This window comes from Choloepus didactylus, chromosome 17 (genome assembly GCF_015220235.1).
Source record: "Choloepus didactylus isolate mChoDid1 chromosome 17, mChoDid1.pri, whole genome shotgun sequence".
NCBI classification, from domain to species: Eukaryota; Metazoa; Chordata; class Mammalia; order Pilosa; family Megalonychidae; genus Choloepus; species Choloepus didactylus.
In genome coordinates this window covers 75,341,713-75,364,423 of record NC_051323.1, presented here as the reverse complement: position 1 = coordinate 75,364,423, position 22,711 = coordinate 75,341,713, and the positions used below count along the sequence as shown (strand labels likewise).

Here is a 22,711-nt window from a genome sequence, read left to right as displayed (position 1 = left end):
CCATCACGTGATCTCTCTAGAACTACCTGGCCATGAGCTGGGTCAAACCTCGACTCCAGATGTCCATTTCCCACTGAAACCATCAGTGCCGCCACCACTTCACCAGCCACCACCCAGAACTACCCAGAACCACCCAGAACCTGCTAGAGCCTCCAAGAGACCAGAAGGCAAAACCGCCAGGACCCATCAATCAGCTGGGAGATGTTTTTCCAGATCTCCAGCCCCCCGTGGGGCTGGCCTGCTGCCCACCATCAGCCCTTCCCTTGGGTTTCCCACCAGGAAGGGGCTGGGGATACTCTGGCTCTTCTGTTCAGAAGCCACGTCCAACAATAAAGGCCGAGTTGTAATTTTCCACTGAAATGAACGAATTTTATACCTGAGAGCCACTTGGTCATTTGGATGTTTGAAAACTCTGAAAAGCCAAAAACACCCTTTCAGATGAGACTCACAGCCAGCCAGCCATGCGCTCTCCACGCCAAGAGGCGCTGACGGCAGAGGATGCGTGGGAGGCCGGCTGGTAGGGGGGCACTGTCAGGAGGGGCCGCTGCGCTTGCCCCCAGTGTCCACAAACAGAACCACACTGAGACCACGCGTTCCCTCCTCTAGCAGCGCCCAGAACGTAGGCGGCTCCATTCACAACAGCAGACGCTGTTTCTAGAGCAAAAGTGAAAGCTGGGGCAGGACGGACAATGTGGGGCCGGGCTGGGTGGTTTTCCCGGGTCACATGCTGCTCCAGGGCAGCTTGGGCTGGGTGGAGCCTGCACCTCTGTCTTCCCTGCCCTCTGAAAGGCCTGCGGGAGCTGGAATCCCCAGACGCCCGCAACCAGACCCCTTCCCCCTCCTCACCGCCTTGGCCATCTCAGTCCTCCCACCACACTAGGCCACCCCATCGCCCCTCGAGCTCAAAAGAAGACAAAAAGAGCCATTGGCTTTTTCAGCTCCCCTGGTGCTAAGGCCAGGCTCTAGGTCAGTTTGTCCCCTGGCCCCCTGGAACAACTTTGCTGCCATGGGAAGGTGGACAGTCTCGGCCCCACTTGACTCTCACCTGCAGGAATGCACGGCAGCCTGAGATGCTGAATTAAACACCTGGGGAAGGACAGAAGGCTCTAGAGAACAGAAACCTACACCCAGCCATGGCTGACTCTCCTTTCCTTCTGGGCTGAGCTGAGGGCTTCCTGGACCCAGGAAAAGGCAGAGCAAAGCACAGGAAAAAGGCCTGGGCCTTCCCCAAAATCCACACAAGGGAGGCAGGACACTGAGTCAGAAACTCATGTCTGAAGAATTTCCCTCGGGAGACCCTGGCCCGCTGATCAATGGCATTGTGGGGCAGGGAAGCCGGGTGAGCAGCACGTGACCTCTGGTCAATTAAGGTAGCAGAAAGAGGGCTGACACATATGGGACAACACCCAGGCTGTGCTGCTCAAGAACAAATTTTTGCAGGTCCAGATGATGAGGGTGTTTTGCTCTCAGACTTGCAACACAAGGTCAGCAACTTTTCCGGATTCAGTGAGGAAAAGGCGGCAAGTTTCCTCTTTGGGGAGTATCCAAGCCCAGGCCAAAAGAAGGCTTCCTAACATTTTAAACCCTCACAGCAGAGTTTACAGTAACTCCAAACATGCTGGCTCCAGGAGGTGCAGAGACACTTTCCTGTGGTCAGATCATGCGGCAGACATTATGTTCGGCATCAAAGCCTGCAGCTCTATCAGTCTCACTGTTAGTTCCGTGGCGCCCCCGAAGCCCTCCGAACTTCCCTTCACTTGCGCTCCAGCCTTCAGCCAAGCCCGTCTGGGAAGGCCACGGACACAAGAGGCCCGAGTCCGTGCTGGAGAACAAGGCCAGGGGGCCAGGGCAACAAGCCCCAGCCCTACGACTCTCCAAGGAACCAAGGGTCGGTGAAGCATGAGTGGTTCTGCCTCCCCAGGCCCCAGCAGAGAGGCGTCCGAGTGTCTCCCAGGTCAGGTCACACGTGGAGAGAACGGGAGGGGGGCGGAGCAGGAGGGGAGGAGTGGAAGTTGTTTTCCTCCAGGTTTCCAAGGAAGGTGCCTCACACTGTCGGAGACTTGGGTGAAAATCAGCCTCCAATGGAAGGCATGAGGAGTTAGCCGTCTTCTTTCTTTGAAGATTTCGAGACATAGCACAAGGGCCCTCTGAGTCAACAAGGTAGCCTGAGCTGGGAAACTCTGCTCTGTGACTTGGGCATCACTAGGGCGTATGTTCTCCCCGTCTGTCCTCACCTACTCAGAGGACTGCGGGGAAAGGCACATCAAGGCAGCAAGGCCCGGGGGCAGAAGGGACGCCTGCACCACGCAGGCGAACCCAGGGATGGCCGTGGGGACGCGGGGGCCCGGCATCCAGAGCTCTGTGACCACAGGGCCCCTGCCGGCTGCTGGAGACGGGGGAGACCCCCTGGGTGGCATGCAGGCCACCCCTAGTGTGACGTCACAGAGGCAGTGGCAGCAGGAGGGCTCAGTAGAAGCGCTTTCGGCTCTGCTCCTGCCATTTGTTGTAGAGTATGACGCCAATGACAATGGCAAACACTGAAAACACCAGTGAGAAAAAGACGATGAGGAAGAGGGCCAGGCCGCTCAGGGGCGCCAGGGGAGCTGTCACTGAGGAAGCAGGAGAGAAGCAAGTCAGAAATGGGGAGGCCACCCAGCAGGGGAGGGCCAGCCAACAGGCTGTCCAGTCCCCAGTTTCTGACACCCACTTCTGGGGAGCCATAGCTCCCCCTTTCCGAATTCCTCAATTTAAGAACTAAACGGCAGAGAGGGTATACATGGGAACTGCCTTTTCTGCATGGTTTTTTTTTTTTTTTTTTTGGGAAACCTACAACTATTCTTAAAAAAAAAAAAGAAAAAGAAAGTGAGCAGCCCTCCCTGCTACTCTTCACAGTGGCAAATGCTCCCTCTTCTTCACAGGAAACCCCCCGAAAGGAGACAGCCTGCAAGTGGCCTGCACAAGCTGCCTCAGAGCCACGCAAGGCTGCAGCCGCCACCCCCACCGTGGGAACAGCCCCCAGCCCCGTGCTCACTCTCAGGTAGCTTCAGGTTGTCCACCGAGGGCAGGAACACATCTCGCTGCAGCCTCTCCTCTTCCGGGGTTCTCTCCACTGTCAGCTCAAACAGCTTCAGGGAGATGATGTCGTGGTTATCTACAGCAGCAGAATGAGGATCACCCAGTCACCCCAAGAAGAGCTATCTCGGAGTCGGCATCTGGGTTCAAGGCTCTGATCCACAGCTAACTAGCCCTAGCCTCGAAAAAAAGTAACTGAAATCTCTATTTTCTCATCTGAAAATAAGGATGGGAACAGGAAATACTCTATGCTCTGTATTTCAGTTTTTCTCAACAAGCATGCATCCCCTGTATAACAGAGAATCAGGAGATCACACTTACAGGAATTACACCCCGTGTCAGATGTGAAACCTGCCAGCAGAGAGAGGTGGTGGCAGCTCTGCAGCTTCCTTCAGTGATGACAGCTGTTGACAGCCATGGACGGGCACAGCTGCTGCCGTGGAACAGCCCTGCTGGACCCGGCCTCTTCTCTGAAGCTCCTTGCAAACTTGACCCTGACTCTCACTAATAATTACCAGACAAGGGATCAAGGACTCGACCGGCATTCTCTGTTTCTTTTTAAAGTATCACAGACACTCATGGATTTACACAACACATTGCGGTTAGCATCTTCCTGATGCTCAACTCAACCCAATTTTGTCCATGGGCTCCTAAGTCCTTCTGACATGAACCCAGAAGTTCTCGCTTTCTTCCTTGCTTTACTGTGAAGTTCCAGCCTCATTTTGTACATTTCCTGCTCTAGATCTGTGCTTCTGTTTCCTAAGCTCCTCAAGCATATACCATGTAATGGGTCGATTTAAACAATGAGGACTTATTTGTTTGTGATTTTGAAGCTAAAATAAAGTACAAATCAATCAGGCGTATCAAGGTGCTGCTTTCTCCCCAGAGACTGTGGCATACTGGGGCTGCCGGTGAGCCTTGTCCTCAGCTTGCCACACGGCAAGGCACACAGCAGCCTCTCCTGGTCTCTTCTTTCTCTTCTGGGTTCCGTTTCACCATCTTGTTTCCTGGGGCTTTCTCTCTATATATCTGAATTTCACTCTGCTTATAAAGATTCCAATGATAGGATTCAGATTCATCATGAATGAGGTGGGCCACACCTTAACTGAAGGGACCCGATCCAAAGGTCCTCCTGACAATGGGTTCACACACACAGGAGTGGATTAAATTTGAAAACAAGTTTTTCTGGGGTACACGCGGCTTCAACCAACACAACTGGAACCAGCCATTTCTCTAAGCAGCTCTAGTTCCTGTTAGTGGAAACTGGTATTGAGAGCCCATGAATCTGGGTGCTGGGGGCTCTGCTCCTAGTTACCGGAGACTGGATTTCGTACCACAGGATTGGGATGCATCTACAGCTGCACAGGTAGCTAGACTCTTGAGCAGATTCCCAGACAGTATCCTATCATGGCATTCACCATCAGTCACAAAAATAGTTTAGCCATTAGGGCTGAGTTTAAAACATGGGACAAGAGAGAAGTCAGGGAAACATTCCTCCCAGTGAAGGGACATCAAAGTTCAGGGCAGCTGGGATTTGTCCTAACTCTGTCCACAGCCTCCACAACCCACTGCATGACAACTGAGTGCTCCACAAGGAATACACTGCTTGTATTTAGGGACCTCCCATGACAGAAAACAGACTTAGTAACCTAGGCAAGACAGCAAAAATCCTAAGGCAAAGGACTCCTCAGGATGAACAAGAAAAGTACTCTCTTCTGCCAACTCTTAACAATTGGGAACAACTCTCCATTGACAACTACATCAGGCAACAGAGCAAATCCTAGAAACCTGTAAGCTCAACGGAAAACATACAGACAAGGTAACCTCTTTCCCCTCTAGTCACAGGTCAAGATCACACAGCCACGCTCTCCAGCCTGGCTCCCAAGCCCTGCTGAGGCTGGAGCTGCTGCCCGGTGTTTGGAACCCAGCTGCCAACGTGCATCTCCACAGGGACAGGGAGCAGGCCTCTGGCTGCCGAGAGCCAGGGAAGGGGAGGATGACTGACTGCAGGGGGCCCAGAGAGTTCCCTGCAGGGAATGGAAACATTCTATACTTGGAGTGTGCTGAGGATTACGTAGGTGTACATATTTGTCAAAACTCTTCAAGCTGTACATGTCTGTTGACTATAAAGCATACTGCTATAAAGCTGACTTTAAGAAAAATTAGCTGCTGGGGTTTTAAAAATCAGATTTCATTTTAAAAATCCAAATTTACAGCTTCTCTTGAAAAATTGGAAGATGTGGACTCACTGAGCCCACACTTTTCTTGGCAACAGTGGGAGAAGCAGAGTAGTCTGTCCTATTTGGATGGGTACTTGCCTTTCTGTTGTAACAAAAAATTTCATTTCAAACTAGCTTCATCCATAATAAGTTATATTAATCAAAAGAAATCAAACCCTCAGTTCCTTACCTCTTCCCAAGAGAGAGCACAGTTGGAGTTAAGGGCAAGGGTGAACATGAGCATCCGGGGAGAAGCCCAGGTTCGGAGAGAGGAGGAAGAGGAACCAGAGGAGCCAGAAGCATGAAAGGGCCAGGCCCTGCCAAGGCCCTGGAGCAAGGGGAAGGGAAGAGGCTTGGGGTCACCCAGGGAAGGGCCAAGAACAGAGCCCTGTACATGCCAAGGAGACAGAAGCGACCTCGGTGAGAAAGTGCTAAAGGTCAGAGTACAGCACAGTCCAGGGGCGGATGGCAAGGAGACAGAAGCATCTGGACACAACACACACTCCAAAGTCTGAGCAAATGTTCCAGGCCCGCCCGATCAAGGTGGCGGAGTGAGACACTGAAGGGCTCTGCCCACCTCCGCCTTTGAACAACCAGCAAGAACTGGCAGAAACATTCTCCTCAAAACTCCAGAAAATAGTTAAAGGACTATAGTAACTGTGTGAGTCCCAAATCAGGAAGGCCGCTTAACAGCAGGAGGGTCTTGTAACCCCCCGGCTGGCCCCATCCCCTGTCCAATCCCTGGCTAGGTGCAGGAGGGGTGCCTGGTCCCAGGTGCAAAAGGTACAGAGTAATCCTTGTGCACACACTGGGGGCTTGTGTGTCAGGCCCAATCTTTCCGGCCATGCCCAAGGGACTTGCCATCCCAGAACTTGCCCTGCAAGCAGACAGCGGCTCACCCAGCTCCCCTACAAAGCCCTGTGGGAGAGCAGTCACGTGGTACTGCCTGGGGCAAGGGACTGCTGGCTGCAGGACACAGCGTAAATTGTTTCTAAGGAGAGGGGAACCTTCGGATCCATGTAAACAGGAATTCCTGGGGCTACATGTGCATGTCTAAGACGAGATGCTGCACAAACTGGAGGCCCCCAGGCTTTGGCCTGGAGCTATTCTCTAAATTCACTGTGTGAGAAGCCCTGAAGGCAAACTCCAAAGACTGAGCAAGGTGCGGTTCTTTTCCTTGTTCTTTTTTTGTTAGCTCCTGGCATTCAAGCAAAGTGCTGTCAAAAGCACTAGTCCAGTTTTCAACTTAAGATTATAAAACATACAAAGAAACAAGAAGTGATGGCCCAGGGAAAGGAGATGACTAAAGCATTAGAGACCATCAGTGAGGAGGCTCAGACCTGGGACATTCCAGACAAAGACTTTTAAAAACTGGTCTTCAACAACATCAAACCCCAGAGTCTCTCCACCTCACTGCCAAGGTACTTCCCAGGGTTATTCGTCTCTGCAGCAGTCTGGTGCACAAATACATCTTCCTCGGTGTTATCCTGTTGATGACACCACATCTGTTTCTTATACTGAACCATCCTGCTGTTCCCAAACCTTCTCTGCGATGACCCTCTTGTCCCTGCAGGCAGTCTCCGGGATGCTGCTCCCCGTGCGCTGCCCATGGTGCCAGGCTTGGTGTCAGCAGCGCTGAGGGAGGCAGTGGGGCGGTGGCAGGTGGCTGCCAGGTCTCAGCCTCACTGCCCGTGGTTGCGGTGATGGTGGCCAAGACCGGCTGCGGCAGTGGCGGCTGCTCCTAGGGTGTGATCTGCTAGGCTGGCAGCAGTGGCAGGGCGGCACAGGGCTCTCTGGGATATAGAATCCTTGGATGGCATTTTTTTGCTTTCAGCACTTTTAAATATGTCAACCCACTGGCTTCTCTTCACGGTTTCTGACAAGAAATTGGCCCTTAATCTTAGCCAGCTTGTTTGTACGGCACATTGCTTCTCTCCTGTGGCTTTCAGAACTCTCCAGCTTTGCCACTTGACACTGTGATTATGGTGTGTTGCAGTGTGCGTTTATTTATGGTTTATCCTGTTTGAAGTCTGCTGAATGTCTTGGTTGTACGTATCATGTCTTTAGTTATATTTGGAAGTTGAATATTCTCTCTGCCCCTTGCTCTCTTTCTTCTCCTTCTGGGACTTCCACGACGTGTATACTGATATGCCTGATGGAGTCCCACAGGTTCCTCAGGCTCTGTTGACTTTTCTTCCTTCTTTCTTCCTGCTGCTTCTCACACGAGATTTCAATTGTCTTATCTTCAAATGCACTCATTTCTTCTGCAAGCTCCAATCTGCTGTTGGACCCTGTGATGGTTAGGTTCATGTGTCAACTTGGCCAGGTGATAGTACCCAGCTGTCTGGTCAAGCAAGCACTGGCCTAACAATTGCTGTGAGGACATTTGTGACTGGTTAATAAACCATCAGGCTGGTTTATTAAATCATCAGTCAATTGGCTGCAGCTGTGACTGATGACTCACCAAAGGGCATGCCTTCCACAATGAGAGAATGCAATTGGCTGGATTTAATCCAATTAATCAGTTGAAGACTTATAAGCGAGACAGTTACAGGACCTTCACCACTTCTTCGGCTGCCCAGCAAAGCGTTTCCTGAGGAGTTCGTCGAAGTTGCCGGTTCATTTCCTGAGGAGTTCATCAGACATCTTCCTTGGAGTTGACAGTTTGCTGACTGCTCTACAGAATTTGGACTCGTGCATACCCACGGTTGTGTGAGTCACTTTTACAACCTGATAGTCAGAGACACCTCTCATTGATTCTGCTTTCCTAGAGAACCCTAACTAATACAGACCCTTGTAAGGAATTTTCAATTTCTGTTACTGTGGTCTTCAACTCTGTTTGAGTCTTTTCATAATTTCCGTCTCTCTATTGATATTCTCTTTGTGTTCATCTGTCTTTTTCTTGATTTCCTTTAGTTCTTTGTCCCATGTTTCCTTTAGCTGCTTCTGGCCCTAGTCTCAGAGAACGCAACCTGGATTGCCCAAGAATTTTTAAAAAAACCATCAATTGCTGGTTCCTTTGTGCTTAGAAATTTAATTCTCAGCTTATCCCTTTCCTCTTGCATTTTACTATAAGCTGCAAGGAGCAGCCAGGCTGCATTTTCCCCACTTAGCTTGGAAATCTCAGCTAAATATCCAGAAGTTCATCACTTTCAATCTGACATCAGAACTCAATTATACCAAATTCTCTGCCACTTTATTAGAAGGCTAAACTTTCTTCCAATTTCCAATAACACATTCACCATGTCCTTCTAATTCCTCATTAGAAGTGCCTTTAACCTCCGTGATTCTACTGAGTCTCTTAAAAGCACTTGAACTGTTGCTGCAAAGTCAAGGCTAGGCCTGCCTATAATTGTGCCTAGGTGACTCCTCCTGAATGCCTCTTTGTTGCTCAGATGTGGCCCTCTCTCTCTAGCTAAGCCAACTTGGCAGGTGAAATCACTGCCCTCCCCCCTACGTGGGATCAGACACCCAGTGGAGTGAATCTCCCTGGCAACATGGAATATGACTCCCAGGGAGGAATCTAGACCCGGCTTCGTGGGATGGAGAACATCTTCTTGACCAAAAGGGGGATGTGAAAGGAAATGAAATAAGCTTCAGTGGCAGAGAGATTCCAAAAGGAGCCAAGAGGTCTCTCTAGCACATACTCTTACACACTATATAGACAACCCTTTTTAGGTTCTAGTGAATCGGAGAAGCTAACAGTAAATACCTGAAACTATCTAACTACAACCCAGAACCTATGAATCTTGAAGACCATTGTATAAAAATATAGCTTATGAGGGGTGACAATGTGATTGGGAAAGCCATATGGATTACACTCCCCTTTGTCCAGCGTATGGATGGATGAGTAGAAAAATGGGGGCAAAAAAAAAAAAAAGGCACCCAGTGTTCTTTTTTACTTTAATTGTTATTTTTCACTTTAATTTTTATTTTTATTATTTTTGTGTGTATGATAATGAAAATGTTCAAAAATTAATTTTGGTGATGAATGCACAAATATATAATGGTACTGTGAACAAGTGAATGTACGCTTTGTATGACTGCATGGTATGTGAATATATCTCAATAAAATTGAATTAAAAAAAAAAAGAACTTGAGGTCTTTTCTACGAAGTTCCTCTGAATTCTCCCACAATTAGCCTCTACGCATCACCCTGTTTCAGAGCCGTTTACACATTTTTAGGTATTTGTCAAAGCAGCACCTCAATTTCTGGTATCAAAAACTGCTCTGGTTTCCTGGCTAGTAAACAATTACCATACAGTGGTCAGCTTGAAAAATCAGAGACCAGAAGGCTGCTTCCTCCAGAGGTATCTTCTGGCTGGCGGGCAGCTTTGGGGTTCCTTGACTTTTCTGTCCCCTGGCGATGCACAGAGCGGCATCTCTTTCTCTTCTGGGTTCTGCTGACGTCCGGCTTCTGGCTGCTCCCCGTGGCTTCTCCTTCTGTGTCCAGTTCCCTTTGCTTATACAGACGTCAGCCTTACAGGATGAACACCCACCTCAGCTAGTAACATCTTCTAATGATGACAGATGGGCTCCCAACCACAGGACCAGGGTGGGGACAGGATTCAATCCCCAACATAAGTGTTCAAGCAGCATGATGTACGCAACCCACAGCTGACTGTTCAGAAAATGGACTGATAGACGGCGAGACAGACAGAATGATCCATCAACTGCAGCAAAACGTTCAGACTGGTGGATATGGGTGCCTCTGAGAATAGGGATGTGTCAGAGTTCTCTGTATGGGATATTTGCATTATTTTTGTGAGTTTTAAAGTATTTCAAATTAAAAAGTTGAAAAAGAAAAAAGTCTGAGCTAAAAGGAAGGTCTGGGGGTTGCTTAGAAGGAGATTGGGGGGGGTGTCAAGAAATGGTGTGTTAAGAAAAGGGGCAATAAGCACATGAGATGGTGGAAGGAGAGGAGCCTGATTACAGAAAGGGGCACCAGAAAGGGGGAAGCAGCGAACCCAAAACACAGGATGGAAAAGCTGGGCTGATAAAGAGACAGACACTGCTCTCTGCTAGCAGTGACAGGGACAGCCATGCTAGGGACTCCTGGGCTTGGGGTTTTTAGGGGCTCTGGACACAAGAATACGGAAAGTGAAACATGCCCAGGATGTTTTCTGCCTGGAGCACTGTTCACCCGGTTCTGCCCTCTGAGACGCCTCCCCAGGGCCTGGGTGCAAGACGTGAGCTCGTCATGCAAGGAGAGTGCACGCAGCAGTACCTGAGAGGTCCCCGGTGAGGGAGGAGGTGCCGAAGTAGTAGCCCCGGGGCAGGCGGACCCCAGGCACCTCGATGCAGTCCCTCCACTCATGCTTGCCGTCAATGTCCATCATTATCTAGAGTAGCAGGAAGAGATAAACCAGGCCAGGTCAGAGAGACAGCCCCCGCTCCCACCTGACCCAGGACGGGGACTCACCGTCAAATGCCTCTTGACGTAGCGAATCACAAGGAAGGTGTCATAATGGAGATTGCGGACGATGGCTGTACAGCCCCCCAGCTCTGTGGGCCGCCCATCACGCTCATGGTCGTAGCTCAGCGAGCCGTTGTTCACCATGGCTGAGACGTAGGGGAACACCCGCTGGGAGAGCAGGAGAGAGCAGCAGAGGACAGTGAGGAGGGGCTCTCAGGAACAGCTGAGCAAACAGCAAGAGGGATTTGCACAGACAAGCCGAACCCCTCACAGCAGGCCAGATGACCACTCTGCCTCATGTACCAGCCCCCGAGAACCCACATTCGGACGGTCACAAATGGTACACGTAGGCCCAGGAATTACTTCCTTCGGTAAGTCTCCTTGTTCCTGATCCGGGTAGGCCTGAAACAGCACCTGAGGCTCTGGAGGGTTGATTAACTCTAATCCCAGAGGTCACCACTTGGCACCTACGTACAGCCAAGACTGATGGTTTTATTTTCACATAAACATCCCTATCTCCCTGACCACCAGGGCGGCTGAATCTTGGAGAAAATCATTTCTTATGCTGTTTCGCAGGTGGAGCCTAGCCCATCCCTCCCCCTCAGGGTCCCAGTTTTGCACACAGCAGGCATTCTGAAAATACCCATCTGACCCGGCAGGGGAATCTCTGCATCCCAGAAAGCGCCTTTCAAATTCTCAAATGCCATAAGCATATGCTGCTAAGTGGCCTGGGACTCAGAAAGACACTGCCAGCACCTGGCTGCTGGGTGGCAGCTGCTGGGTGGCGGGGTCCAGCCCCAGTGACTGCTCTCAGGCTCTCAGTGCCAAAGCCCTCCCAGCCCACTGCAGACGCACCCACACACAATACTCAGGGCAAGGCTCTCTCTCCACAGGAGAGAAGGAAAGTCTCCCCATTTTCCCATCTACTTCGGAGGCCCTCTCTCTCCAGCAGAGCTGTGGGAACAGATCCTTGCTCGGAAACCATCCACCCACTCCAGAATGAGCCCGGGGCTGAGGCAGTGCAGGGGAGAGAGGAAGGGAGAGGGCTGCACGAGGCTTGCCACCCCCCAGTGAGCAGCCAGTGTCCCCGATGGTCAGCATGCAAGGGGGCGATGCATCGAGATCAGAGACGCAGAGACGGTGACTCCTGAGGTGACAGCACGTGGATGACAAACAACAGCCAATGTCGGATGGACACATGGGGCTGAGGGATGCCATGTGGCTCAAGAACCAAGTACCTGGACTCCTGGAGAGTACCGCCTCTTCTGGGCCTGAGAGGGTCCAGCAGATCATTATAAAAACAAGAGAGGGCACAGAAGACAGGAGACCGAGTCAGAGAGAAACAGCCACGGAAGAGCCAAGAGCCAGCTGGGAGGGATGCCCAGACAACCCAAATCCCCAACCGGGATTCTGGGGCCCAGGAGGGCACTCAGCAGGCCCGAGCTCTCCAAAATCATATGCCAAACCACGCGCACTGGAGCTTCTATGTTTTTCTGAGAGGCTCTGTTGCCGTCACCAGATTCTCAAGACCCCTCTAGCCCACGGAGGGTCCTGGAGCTTGTGGAGCCAGGACACTGTCCAGGCAGGCCCTGCTGTCTCTCTGGAAGACCAGGTCCCGAGTCTGTCTGTCCAGACGGCAGTAGCTCCACGGTAGAGGCAGAGAAGGGAAGGAGGAACAGGGCTACACCCTTCACATAAGATGCCCTCCTCCGCCCAGGATCTCAGGGCACACCTCCGGCCTAGAAGACCAAACACCTCACCATTTGGGAGATGGAAAATTAACTCCAATCCAAAGGGGTCTTTAGCCTAATGGGCAGGTACTTCCAAATGACTATTGCTTGTGCCAGAGTTGCACCATGGCAGGATTCAGAGGGTATTTGGTTTTGCTCCAGAAAACTTGCTACAGCTCTAAACTACTAGCAACAAGAGAAACCGATTCAAGCTAAGCTCAGCCCTGGCTCATGGAAGGGTGGGCAAGGGTGTAGAGCCCTAAGCCTTCCCAATACTTGGAGACCCCTATTAAAAGCCAGTAACGATTCTAGATGCTGAGGATTCAGGATTAGGAAGGAACAAGACAGATAAAGCATCTGTCTCTGTGGAGCAGACATTCTAGCGGAAGGGACAAACGACAAACAAGTGAATGGAATGATTTCCCACAGCGCTAGACGCTATGATGATAAGAGGCAGGACAATGAGACAGCAGAGGGAGCAGCTCCTGAGGAGGCCACAGCAGAGCTGAGCCCCGGGTAGGAAGATGTGGGGCACAAGCACAGGGTGGACGAGTCACGGAGCTAGGAGACAGGTGTGTGAAGTGGCTAGTGAGGAGGCGGCTCAGGTGAGCGAGGCCACAGAGGCAGGTGGGGGGCAGCTCCCAGCGGGCCCAGGAGGCCCCAGCGAGGAGGGTGGTGGCCCCAGCTGTCCCCAGTGCCGCTGGCGGACCATGCACAGGACTGTGGAAAGGGAGGAAGCGAATCGGTGGATGATTCAATTACACAAACCCGTTTTATCATTTCTTTGACACGTCTAAACTTGCATGTAGAATAAGGAATTGCATATTATCAAGCAGATTACAGAGACGGGCTTCTGACCAGAAAAATAACTTCAATGAACAGTGAAGGGAAAGAAAAGACTGACAATGGCCTGGGAACGTGTGACAACACGGATCAACCTTGATGACATGACGTTGAGTGAAACAAGCCAGACATAAAAGGACACATACAGTAAGATCTCACTGATATGAAATAACCAGAGCATGGAAATTCATGGAGACAGAAAAGATTCCAGGTTATGAGGGACAGGAATGGGGATGGGGACGGGGTCAAGGCTGAACTGGTACAGAGTCTCTATCTGTGGTGAAAGAAACGTTTTGGTAACAGACGTTGGTGACAGTAGCACAACACTGGGAATGCAGCCAACACTACTGAACTGTGTTCTTCTAAGTGGTTAAAATGAGAAATGTTGTGGTGCTTATGTTACCTCAATTGAAAAAAAAAAAGAGCACAGGGAGTGCTGATGACCCAAGGCTTGCTTCATTTGTCACTCAATACCCATGATCAGAAGTTCAAGGGGCAACTGTGAAGAGTACCTGGGACAGCCACCCTTCCCTACGGTGCCCTTTGCTCACCGAACTGCGTGGCATCCAGGTGCAACAGCCCGGCTGCCAGGAGGCCGGACCTCGGCTGCTCTGGGAGAGCTTTTCAACTGCACGCGGCGGAGGCCCCTCAGCCAAGGGCTCCTGCTCAGCAGGTCCAGGAAGGGACGCAGGACTACGTATTTTTAGAAAGCCCCAGATGACTGATCCGCAGCCAAGTTCTGGGAGCACGGTGCTGGGCAGCACCCAGCCGCACCGCTCGGTCGCTGAACTCCTCTACCTCAGCCACTCGTGACCTGGCCTCCCAGTTTTCCCCTCACGTTAGTAGTAAGTCTTTCAATGACATCTATTTTTTTATGCCTCATCAAAAATTCTTGAAGAGTTTCTTGGGTAACTACTAATTTCACACAGAAACAAATTCTGTTTCTCTGGAAAGCAGCCTATAGCTGGAAAGAAAGGCAGAAAATCACACTCACTCAGGCAAGATGGTAGCTTTGTTCCTAATTTAGGAGTCAATTGTGCCTATTGTGCAAATGATTGTTGTCCGTGGAGTGGACAAATGTTTTCAAGGCCACTTTGGGAAAAAAACAAAAGACACTCTACATAGTAATTGCACCCTTGGCCCTCGACTGGAAAGAAAACCTGGGCCTGTCGATTTATGGATCCTATGCCGAACTTCCACTGGTCCAAAGCACACGGAGTGAGAACCACTGGCTAGAAAAGAAAGCACATGCCCAGCTTCTGTGGTCAGGGAGACCTCAATTCTAACTGCTGTTCACGGTCGTACGACCCTGGGGGGTCACCTCACCTCCCCGAGCTTCCCCTTCCTCACCTGTGGCCAGGGTTAATCACGAAGGTGAATGGAGAGACAGGCAGTTAGGACAGGGGCAGCCAGGAGGGAGCCAAGAAATGCTCACTAACAGCTGCCTAGATTAACGAATTTCTAGACACAAATACTGCTCACAGGTACTCAGCTATAAGCATGATGCCAAACACACAGCTTCCCAAGCAGGGATTCCCAGACCATGGGCTACCACGGACCAGTAAGTAAAACTTCAGAAATATTTTGGGGATTAATAGGATTGCCTTCTTTTCCCCTAAACACATTAAAATACAACAATGACAAAATTACCACCCATAACAAACGTCATCTTATTAAAGGACATTTTAACACAAACGCAGAAGGAGAGGGAGAACTATGTAACTTCATAAAAAAGTGACAGAATATATTCAGCATTAATTTTTTGAGTCATTTCCCTGTTCTGTTCTTGGACCAGTGGACACTCTTACCAACCAGTGCGGGCTCGTGGGTCAGCACCCGGAAGCCGGTCTTCAGAAGTGCTCTCCCACCGAACCCCAACACAGTCGAGAGAGCAGGTCAAGTTTGCTCTCTGGAACCCGGAAGAGGAGGGTGGGAGAGAACAGTGCGATGACAGCGGCTGCCAAGATGTGTGCGGCACGTGCCTTGGGACCGTCACCCATGAGGTGGAGAACCAGAGCCTTGAGGGACCGCTCGCTGGCTCGGGGCAGCACGGCCTCTGCGATGGACGCCCACCCTGGGAGGCGCCCCTGCCCCAAGGCTAACACAGGCATTTACCAGTGCAGCGGCACGGGGACCCAGGTGTCGGCCCCAGAGCCCCCACTCAATCACTAAGCCACCGCACTCGCAGTATCCATCAGTATGGAAGAATGTTTAGTATGGAATTTACAAGATGGCGGCATAGAGAGGAGTAGAAGCTAAGTAGTCCCCCTGGAACAACTGAAAAAACCAGAAACAACTAGTAAATAATCCAGAATAACTGCGGGGGGACAAACGAGACCATCCACTCGTCATACACCAACCTGAATTGGGAGGAATGCCCGCGAACACAGCATAAAATCTGTAAGTAAAACCTGCGGATCCAAGTCAGGAGACCCCCTCCCCCATAGCCCGAGCTGCAGAGCCTCGTGGTGCCAGAGAGAAGCTCTCTCCCAGCAAGCGAATACAGCTCAGCTGAGCTCCAACTGGGGTTTTAAGTAGCGAGTGTGAACTGCTCACTACAGGTACGCAGCCCCAAAAAACAGACAGAGGCTTTGGGTGACGACTGACCTTGGAGAGCCGGAGGGTCGCCTTGGACTGGGTCTGAAGGGGACTATCTGTTTCTTTTTCGGCTCAGTGGAGAAAGCCCCAGTCATATTCAGTTTCCAGGGCTGTGACTCGGGGAAGGGTGGAGACACAAGCAGAGAGTGAGACCACTGAAATGCTAATGACCTCCACCTGAGGGGTCTGTCTTCTCTAGGAGGAAAGGGGTGGGGCCCTTTCCATTCAGAACCAGACCCCAGAGCCTGGGGGAACACGCCATACCTCCTCACACCAGTCAAGAATTATAGGCTAACAGGCGTCACCTGCTGGGCAGAAAAGCACAGTGACCTGAGGCATCAAAGGGTGGAGCAATTTTCTAAGACACACCTGCAGGGAAACCAGATACTGAATATTTCTTCCCTCTGGGACCTGAGCCTGTTCTGGTCTGGGAAAACCTGATTTGGATAACCAAGGAAACCATGCCTAGACAACAGAAAATTACAGCCTACACTAAGAAAAACAAAGTTATGGCCCAGTCAAAGGAACAAACGTACACTTCAACTGAGATACAGGAATTTAAACAACTAATGCTAAATCAATTCAAAAAGTTTAGAGAAGATATTGCAAAAGAGATAGAGGCTGTAAAGGAAACACTGGGCATAAATATGGCAGAAATCAAAAGTTCAAAAAAACTACTAGTAGAATCTATGGAAATGAAAGGCACAACACAAGAGATGAAAGATACAATGGAAACACACAACAGCAGATCTCAAGAGGCAGAAGAAAACACTCAGGAACTGGAGAACAAAACATCTGAAAGTCTACATGCAAAGGAGCAGATGGAGAAAAGAATGAAAAAATATGAGCAACGTCTCCGGGAACTCAAGGATGAAACAAAGTACAATAATGTACGTATCATTGGTGTCCCAGAAGGAGAAGAGAAGGGAAAAGGGGCAGAAGCAATAACAGAGGAAATAATTAATGAAAATTTCCCATCTCTTATGAAAGACGTAAAATTACAGATCCAAGAAGTGCAGCGTACTCCAAACAGAAGAGATATGAATAGGCCTACGCCAAGACACTTAATAATCAGATTATCAAATGTCAAAGACAAAGAGAGAATCCCAAAAGCAGCAAGAGAAAAGCAATCCATTACATACAAAGGAAGCTTAATAAGACTATGTGCGGATCTCTCAGCAGAAACCATGGAGGCAAGAAGGAAGTGGTGTGATATATTTAAGATACTGAAAGAGAAAAACCACCAACCAAGAATCCTATATCCAGCAAAGCTGTCCTTCAAATACGAGGGAGAGCTCAAAATATTTTCTGACAAACAGACAATGAGAGACTTTGTGAACAAGACACCTGCCCTACAGGAAATACTAAAGGGAGCACTGAAGGGTGATAGAAGACAGGAGTGCGTGGTTTGGAACACAATTTTGGGAGATGGTAGCACAACAATGTAAGAACACTGAACAAAGGTAACTATGAATACGGTTGAGAGAGGAAGGTGGGGAGCATGTGAGACACCACAAGAAAGGAGGAAAGATAAAGACTGGGACTGTGTAACTTGGTGAAATCTAGAGTATTCAACAATTGCGATAAAATGTACAAATATGTTCTTTTACAAGGGAGAACAAGCAAATGTCAACCTTGCAAGGTGTTAAAAATGGGGAGGCATTGGGGGAGGGATGCAATCAGCATAAACTAGAGACTGTAACTAATAAAAAGAAAAAAAAAAATGTTTAGTATGTAGTGTTAGGATTAAAAACAAAAAACCAGGTCCCTAAACAATACGTATCCACAAACACAAAGAAATACTGAAGAATGGCTCCCGAGGGAAGACAAGGAGAGACATGCCCAATGAATGCAGCGAAGGGCGTGGGATTTTCTTTCACTGTGAAGGACATCACGGGGTGGTTGGCGAGAGCTGAATGAGGCCTCTGGATTAGAGAATATGAAGTCAGTCCCTATTTAGATCACTGTGCTATGGCTCTGTAAGAGAGCTCCTCGTTTTCAGGAAAAACACACTGAAATATTTAGGAGTAAGGGGGTATCATGGAGGCAATTTACTCTCAGTTTAGAAAAAAATATGCACACATGCATGAAAACACACACACACGCAAAGACAGTGAAAGAAAAGGGCTAAGCAAACATAGTGAAACGTCAACATTCTGGGGAATCTGGGGGACGAGCATCCTGGAATTCTTTGTAGTATTATTGTAACTCTTCTCTAAGTCTCAAACTATATCAAAATACAAAATTAAATATTAAAGTAATCTAAATCAAGTATTCATCTTACTCTTTCAATTGGTTTTGTCTGAAAATTTCTAAAGTTTAAAAAAGGTTTAAGAAATGGTATGTTCAAAATGTTTTTGTTTTTAAAAAGATGTCTGCATACTTTTGTTTTTGTTTCAGCCTTTTCTGATTTTTCTGTAATGAGCAGGATAATAGCCTTTATATAAAAATAAGAATTACAAAAACACATGCCCCTCCCCCAGCCCTCCCCCACACCTCTGTGAGCGCATCACCCGCGGGGGCACACTCACTGCCACTTCCATGTGACTCTGCAGATTGTGAAAACTTTACAAGTCGCCTGCTCCTACAGTAATCTCTGTCCGGCGAATCTTTTTTTGAGCAGGCATCTGGATGAAGAGGGGACTGGTTAACTCAGCAACACCCATCCTAATGAGGCTGGTAACTAGACTGGCAAGGTTCTTGCCATCCTACCTGGCAGCCTAAGAAGGCCCCTCTCCAAGAAGCCTCAAAACTATCACTGTGCTCCACACGTTTCCAAGCCTCAGAGCTCCTCACCTGTGGCCCGTGCATGTCCAAGCCTCAGAGCTCCTCACCTGTGCGCCACGCATGTCCAAGCCTCAGAGCTCCTCACCCGTGTGCCACGCATGTCCAAGCCTCAGCGCTCAACTGAGCCCTGTGCGTGTCCAAGCCTCAGTGCCCCTCACCTGTGCTCCACGCATGTCCAAGCCTCAGAGCTCCTCACCTGTGCTCCACGCATGTCCAAGCCTCAGAGCTCCTCACCTGTGCTCCACGCATGTCCAAGCCTCAGCGCCCCTCACCTGTGCTCCACGCATGTCCAAGCCTCAGAGCTCCTCACCTGTGCTCCACGCATGTTCAAGCCTCAGAGCTCCTCACCTGTGGCCCGCGCATGCCCAAGCCTCGGAGCTCGCCTGAGCACAGGGAGGAGCCACCTCTAGGAAGCTGACTGCCTGGAGGCTGGAACATTATCAGGATACATCTCTTTTTAAGAAATCCAAAGAATGATTTTAATCCCATTCATCTTAGTTTTGAGAACTAAACAAAACCAAACACATAATCTGAGAATTTCAAGAAAGAGTGCTACAGAATCAGGAAATGTAAATCTAAAGTACGTCCCAAACACCACTCCAAGCCACCCGGCCAGATCACAGGTGCCCAGGTTCAGAATGCAGCCCCGAGCCACGCCTCCTCACCCTGCTGCGTCATCCCGATGGTGTGTGAGCGCTTCCATTTACTGAGAAGTGCTCCCAAGTCCACAGAATGGGGAGTCCGTGGACCTCCTCAAATTCCATATACACAAGCATCTTCCCATGGGTCCACCATTCAGTCAGATTCTCAGAAAGGTCATGACCACAAAAAAACGTAAGGAACTAACCGAGAGCTAAGTGTACTCTGCAGCATCTGCTCTTGCTTCCTCCCTCCTCTTCCCTCTTTCAATGCCTCAGAGGAGAAACATGACCTTCTCTTTGCCTTCATTCAAGACATACTTCAAAAACTAGTTCTCAATGTGTATCTCTGAGACACCTGAAACTCAGAGCTAGAGCTCCGCAGGTATGAATGTCAGTATTAGTGCATACAGCCACTGTTAAAAAAAAAAAAAAAAAAAAAAGCTGAAAAAGAGCCCAGACTTCAATTAGTGATATGAATGAAGCAGGTCTGGTTAAGACCAGGGCAAGCCAGGCCAAAGGGTAAAGGTTGAAACTGATTGTGTTTTAAAACTTCAACTTCCATATGAGACCAAGGGAAGAGGTATCTATTTGGTACAGGATCTAAATTTTTTAAACGGCACAACTCTACAGTCGATTTGTTCAAACACCACAACTGCATGGAACTTTGAATAGGAAGTGAGATACGGTAGGTTAGTATAGGCTGGAGTGAAATAGTGACACATCCCAGAGTAATTTGGGCAGATAATAAAAAATATATTTACAGCCTCCCCCTCCCCAGCCCCAAGGATCTGGGGGAAGGTGCGGATGTGTTGGACATCCTCACCTGGACTGGTGTTGATGTTGTCACAAACACTGGGACAGGCGGTAGGATGTGCTGAGCCCTCGATCATGGGACTTGCCCTTATGAAGCTCGTTACTGCAAAGGAGAGTCTAAACTTGCACGTAATGGTGCCTAAGAGTCTCCCCATGAGTACCTCTTTGTTGCTCAGATGTGGCCCTCTCTCTCTCTAACTGAGCCACCTTGACAGGTGAACTTACTGCCCTCCCCCCTACGTGGGACCTGACTCCCAGGGGTGTAAATATCCCTGGCAATGCAGAGTATGACTCCCGGGGATGAATGTGGACCCGGCATCGTGGGACTGAGAGTATCTTCTTGACCAAAAGGGGGATGCAAAATGAGACAAAATAGTTTCAGTGGCTGAGAGATTCCAAATGGAGTCGAGAGGTCACTCTGGTGGATATTCTTATGCACTATATAGATAACACGTCTTAGATTTTAATGTATTGGAATAGCTAGAAGGAAATACCTGAAACTACCAAACTCCAGCCCAGCAGTCTGGACTCCTGAAGACAATTATATAATAATGTAGATTACAAGGGGTGACAGTGTGATTGTGAAGACCTTGTGGATCACACCCCCTTTATCTAGTATATGGATGAGTAGAAAAATGGGGATAAAAACTAAAGGACAAATGGGGTGGGATGGGGGGATGATTTGGGTGTTCTTTTTTCATTTTTATTTTTTATTCTTGTTCTGGTTCTTTTTGATGTAAGGAAAATGTTCAGAGATAGATTGTGGTGATGAACGCATAACTATGTTATCATACTGCGGACAGTGGATTGTATACCATGGATGACTGTATGGTGTGTGAATGTATTTCAATAAAACTGAATTTAATAAAAAAAAAAAAACAGGAAAAAAAAATAATAATAACTAGTTCTCCCAGGGAAGCTCAGCCTCCACGCCTCATCATATCTAGAGAGCTTACCAACCTCCCACACCTGGCTTCCTAAGGACGCTCTCCTGGAAAACACTGTTCCCAGCTAGGCCTGTGGAAAAAACAACCACCCATGTCATGGCCACACGGCTCAGCCTAGGCCCGAAAAACAACAAACCTAAGTCACATCCAAGTGGGACGATAGTAAGAGAATCTAAGAGGTCGTGGAGCTCCTCTCATCCCCGGAGGGATTCTCTCGGCCAACGGGAAAGAGGCCAGGAAGGGGCAGCGCCTTCACTGCAGTGAAGACTTGTGGGAACATGTGGTTAAACTGGACGGCAAAGTGTCGTCAGTTTTCTTCCCATTTTGAAGGAGGAAAAACCACCATCATCTTAAAAAACTGCAGGATCCAGAGAGCTCCTGTGCCGGCTAAGTCCTCAAACCCAGAGGCAACAGCCTCTTCAAAAACATGAACCAGATGTGTGCCCCTTTCCCATAATGCTGACACCTCTTTTCTACATGAACAGGTTAGGGTGGTCACTGCCTAGACATCCCTGAAGATTGTGAAAGTGATTAAACTAGAGGAAGGGGTAGCAACAGACAAGGTGGAATTTAACAAAGGATTACAAATACTGAATCTTTATATATATATTTTTCTCTTAGTTGCTAGGGTATTGGAGTAGCTAGAAGGAAAGAACTGAAATGGTGGAACTGTAATTCATAACATTCTTTGAAATTTGCTCTGTAACTACTTGTTAAATTGTATTTTGAAAGTTATCTTTCTGTATATAAGTTATATTTCACAATGAAGAAATAACTGACCATGGTACTGTAACCCATAACATTCTTGGAAATTTCCTATATAACTCCTTGTTAAATCACACTTTGCAAGTTATCACTTTCACGTATATATATATATTCCACAATTAAAAAAAAAAACCCACGAAACTACGGAGCACCTCAAACACCTTCCCAGCTGGCGGGCCGTGCAGAACAGAGCTGCCCCTCCCTCCACCATCCCACCTGCCTGGGGGAGCCACTGGCTCCCAGGAGAGGCAGGCTGCGGGTGAGGCCTCGGGGCGCTCGCTCCAGGGAGACTCTCCCCAGAAGTCAAGACTGTAACTGTGAGCGCTCCTTACTGGACTCCCATCTCCATTCCACTCAGCTCCACGCCTGTCCTTACACCAGTTCCACTCTGATTTCAACTGAACGAAAACATTCATGCTCTAATACTGCTACTGAGTTCCTGGCAACTTTTCACTAACATCCGGGTCTGTGTGAGAAACTGACGACCATCAGCTGATGACTACATAGTGGCAAGAAAAAGTCACCAGGTCAAATATTAATTATCATTTTTATAGTAGTTTTATTATAACATAATTCCCATACCACACAATTCACCCATTTAAAGTATACAGTTCAATGGTTTTTGATATATTCACAGTTATGCCAACATTAACCACAACCAATTTCAGAACATTTCCATCACTTCAAGAGAAACCCTGCGCTCATTCAGTTCCTCTCCAGCCCGCCCCCCTTCCTCCAGCCCTAAACAATCATTAACCAATGTTTTGTCCAATTAACCTGCCTGTTCTGGATATTTCATGCACGTGGACTCAGATGACATGTGGCCTTGTGTCTGGCTTCTTGAACCCAGCATAATGTTTTTAACATTCGTCCGTATGGT

The 22,711-nt window shown here is 48.9% G+C and overlaps 2 protein-coding genes across 5 annotated transcripts in view; one reads left to right on the top strand and one right to left on the bottom strand.

Moving 5' to 3' along the window:
• Positions 1-352, top strand: part of FER1L5 (fer-1 like family member 5) — a 35,440-nt gene extending 35,088 nt beyond the window's left edge. Inside the window, exon 53 of the mRNA XM_037807639.1 lies at positions 21-352. Within this exon, the coding sequence (XP_037663567.1) occupies positions 21-77 (57 nt within the window). The 3' untranslated portion in view covers positions 78-352. The remainder of the gene's footprint in view (positions 1-20) is intronic.
• Positions 345-22,711, bottom strand: part of LMAN2L (lectin, mannose binding 2 like) — a 32,215-nt gene continuing 9,848 nt past the window's right edge. Inside the window, exons 5-9 of one of the 4 annotated variants that reach the window (XM_037807636.1) lie at positions 11,946-11,978; positions 10,714-10,875; positions 10,519-10,633; positions 3,032-3,151; positions 345-2,609 (exon numbers count right to left, since the gene is read on the bottom strand). In XM_037807636.1, coding sequence (XP_037663564.1) covers positions 2,467-2,609; positions 3,032-3,151; positions 10,519-10,633; positions 10,714-10,875; positions 11,946-11,978 — 573 coding nt within the window. In that variant the 3' untranslated portion in view covers positions 345-2,466. Of the gene's footprint in view, positions 2,610-3,031; positions 3,152-9,289; positions 10,030-10,518; positions 10,876-11,945; positions 11,979-22,711 lie in introns of those variants that run through there. The other 3 variants (XM_037807638.1, XM_037807637.1, XR_005212456.1) reach the window with 3 other exon arrangements.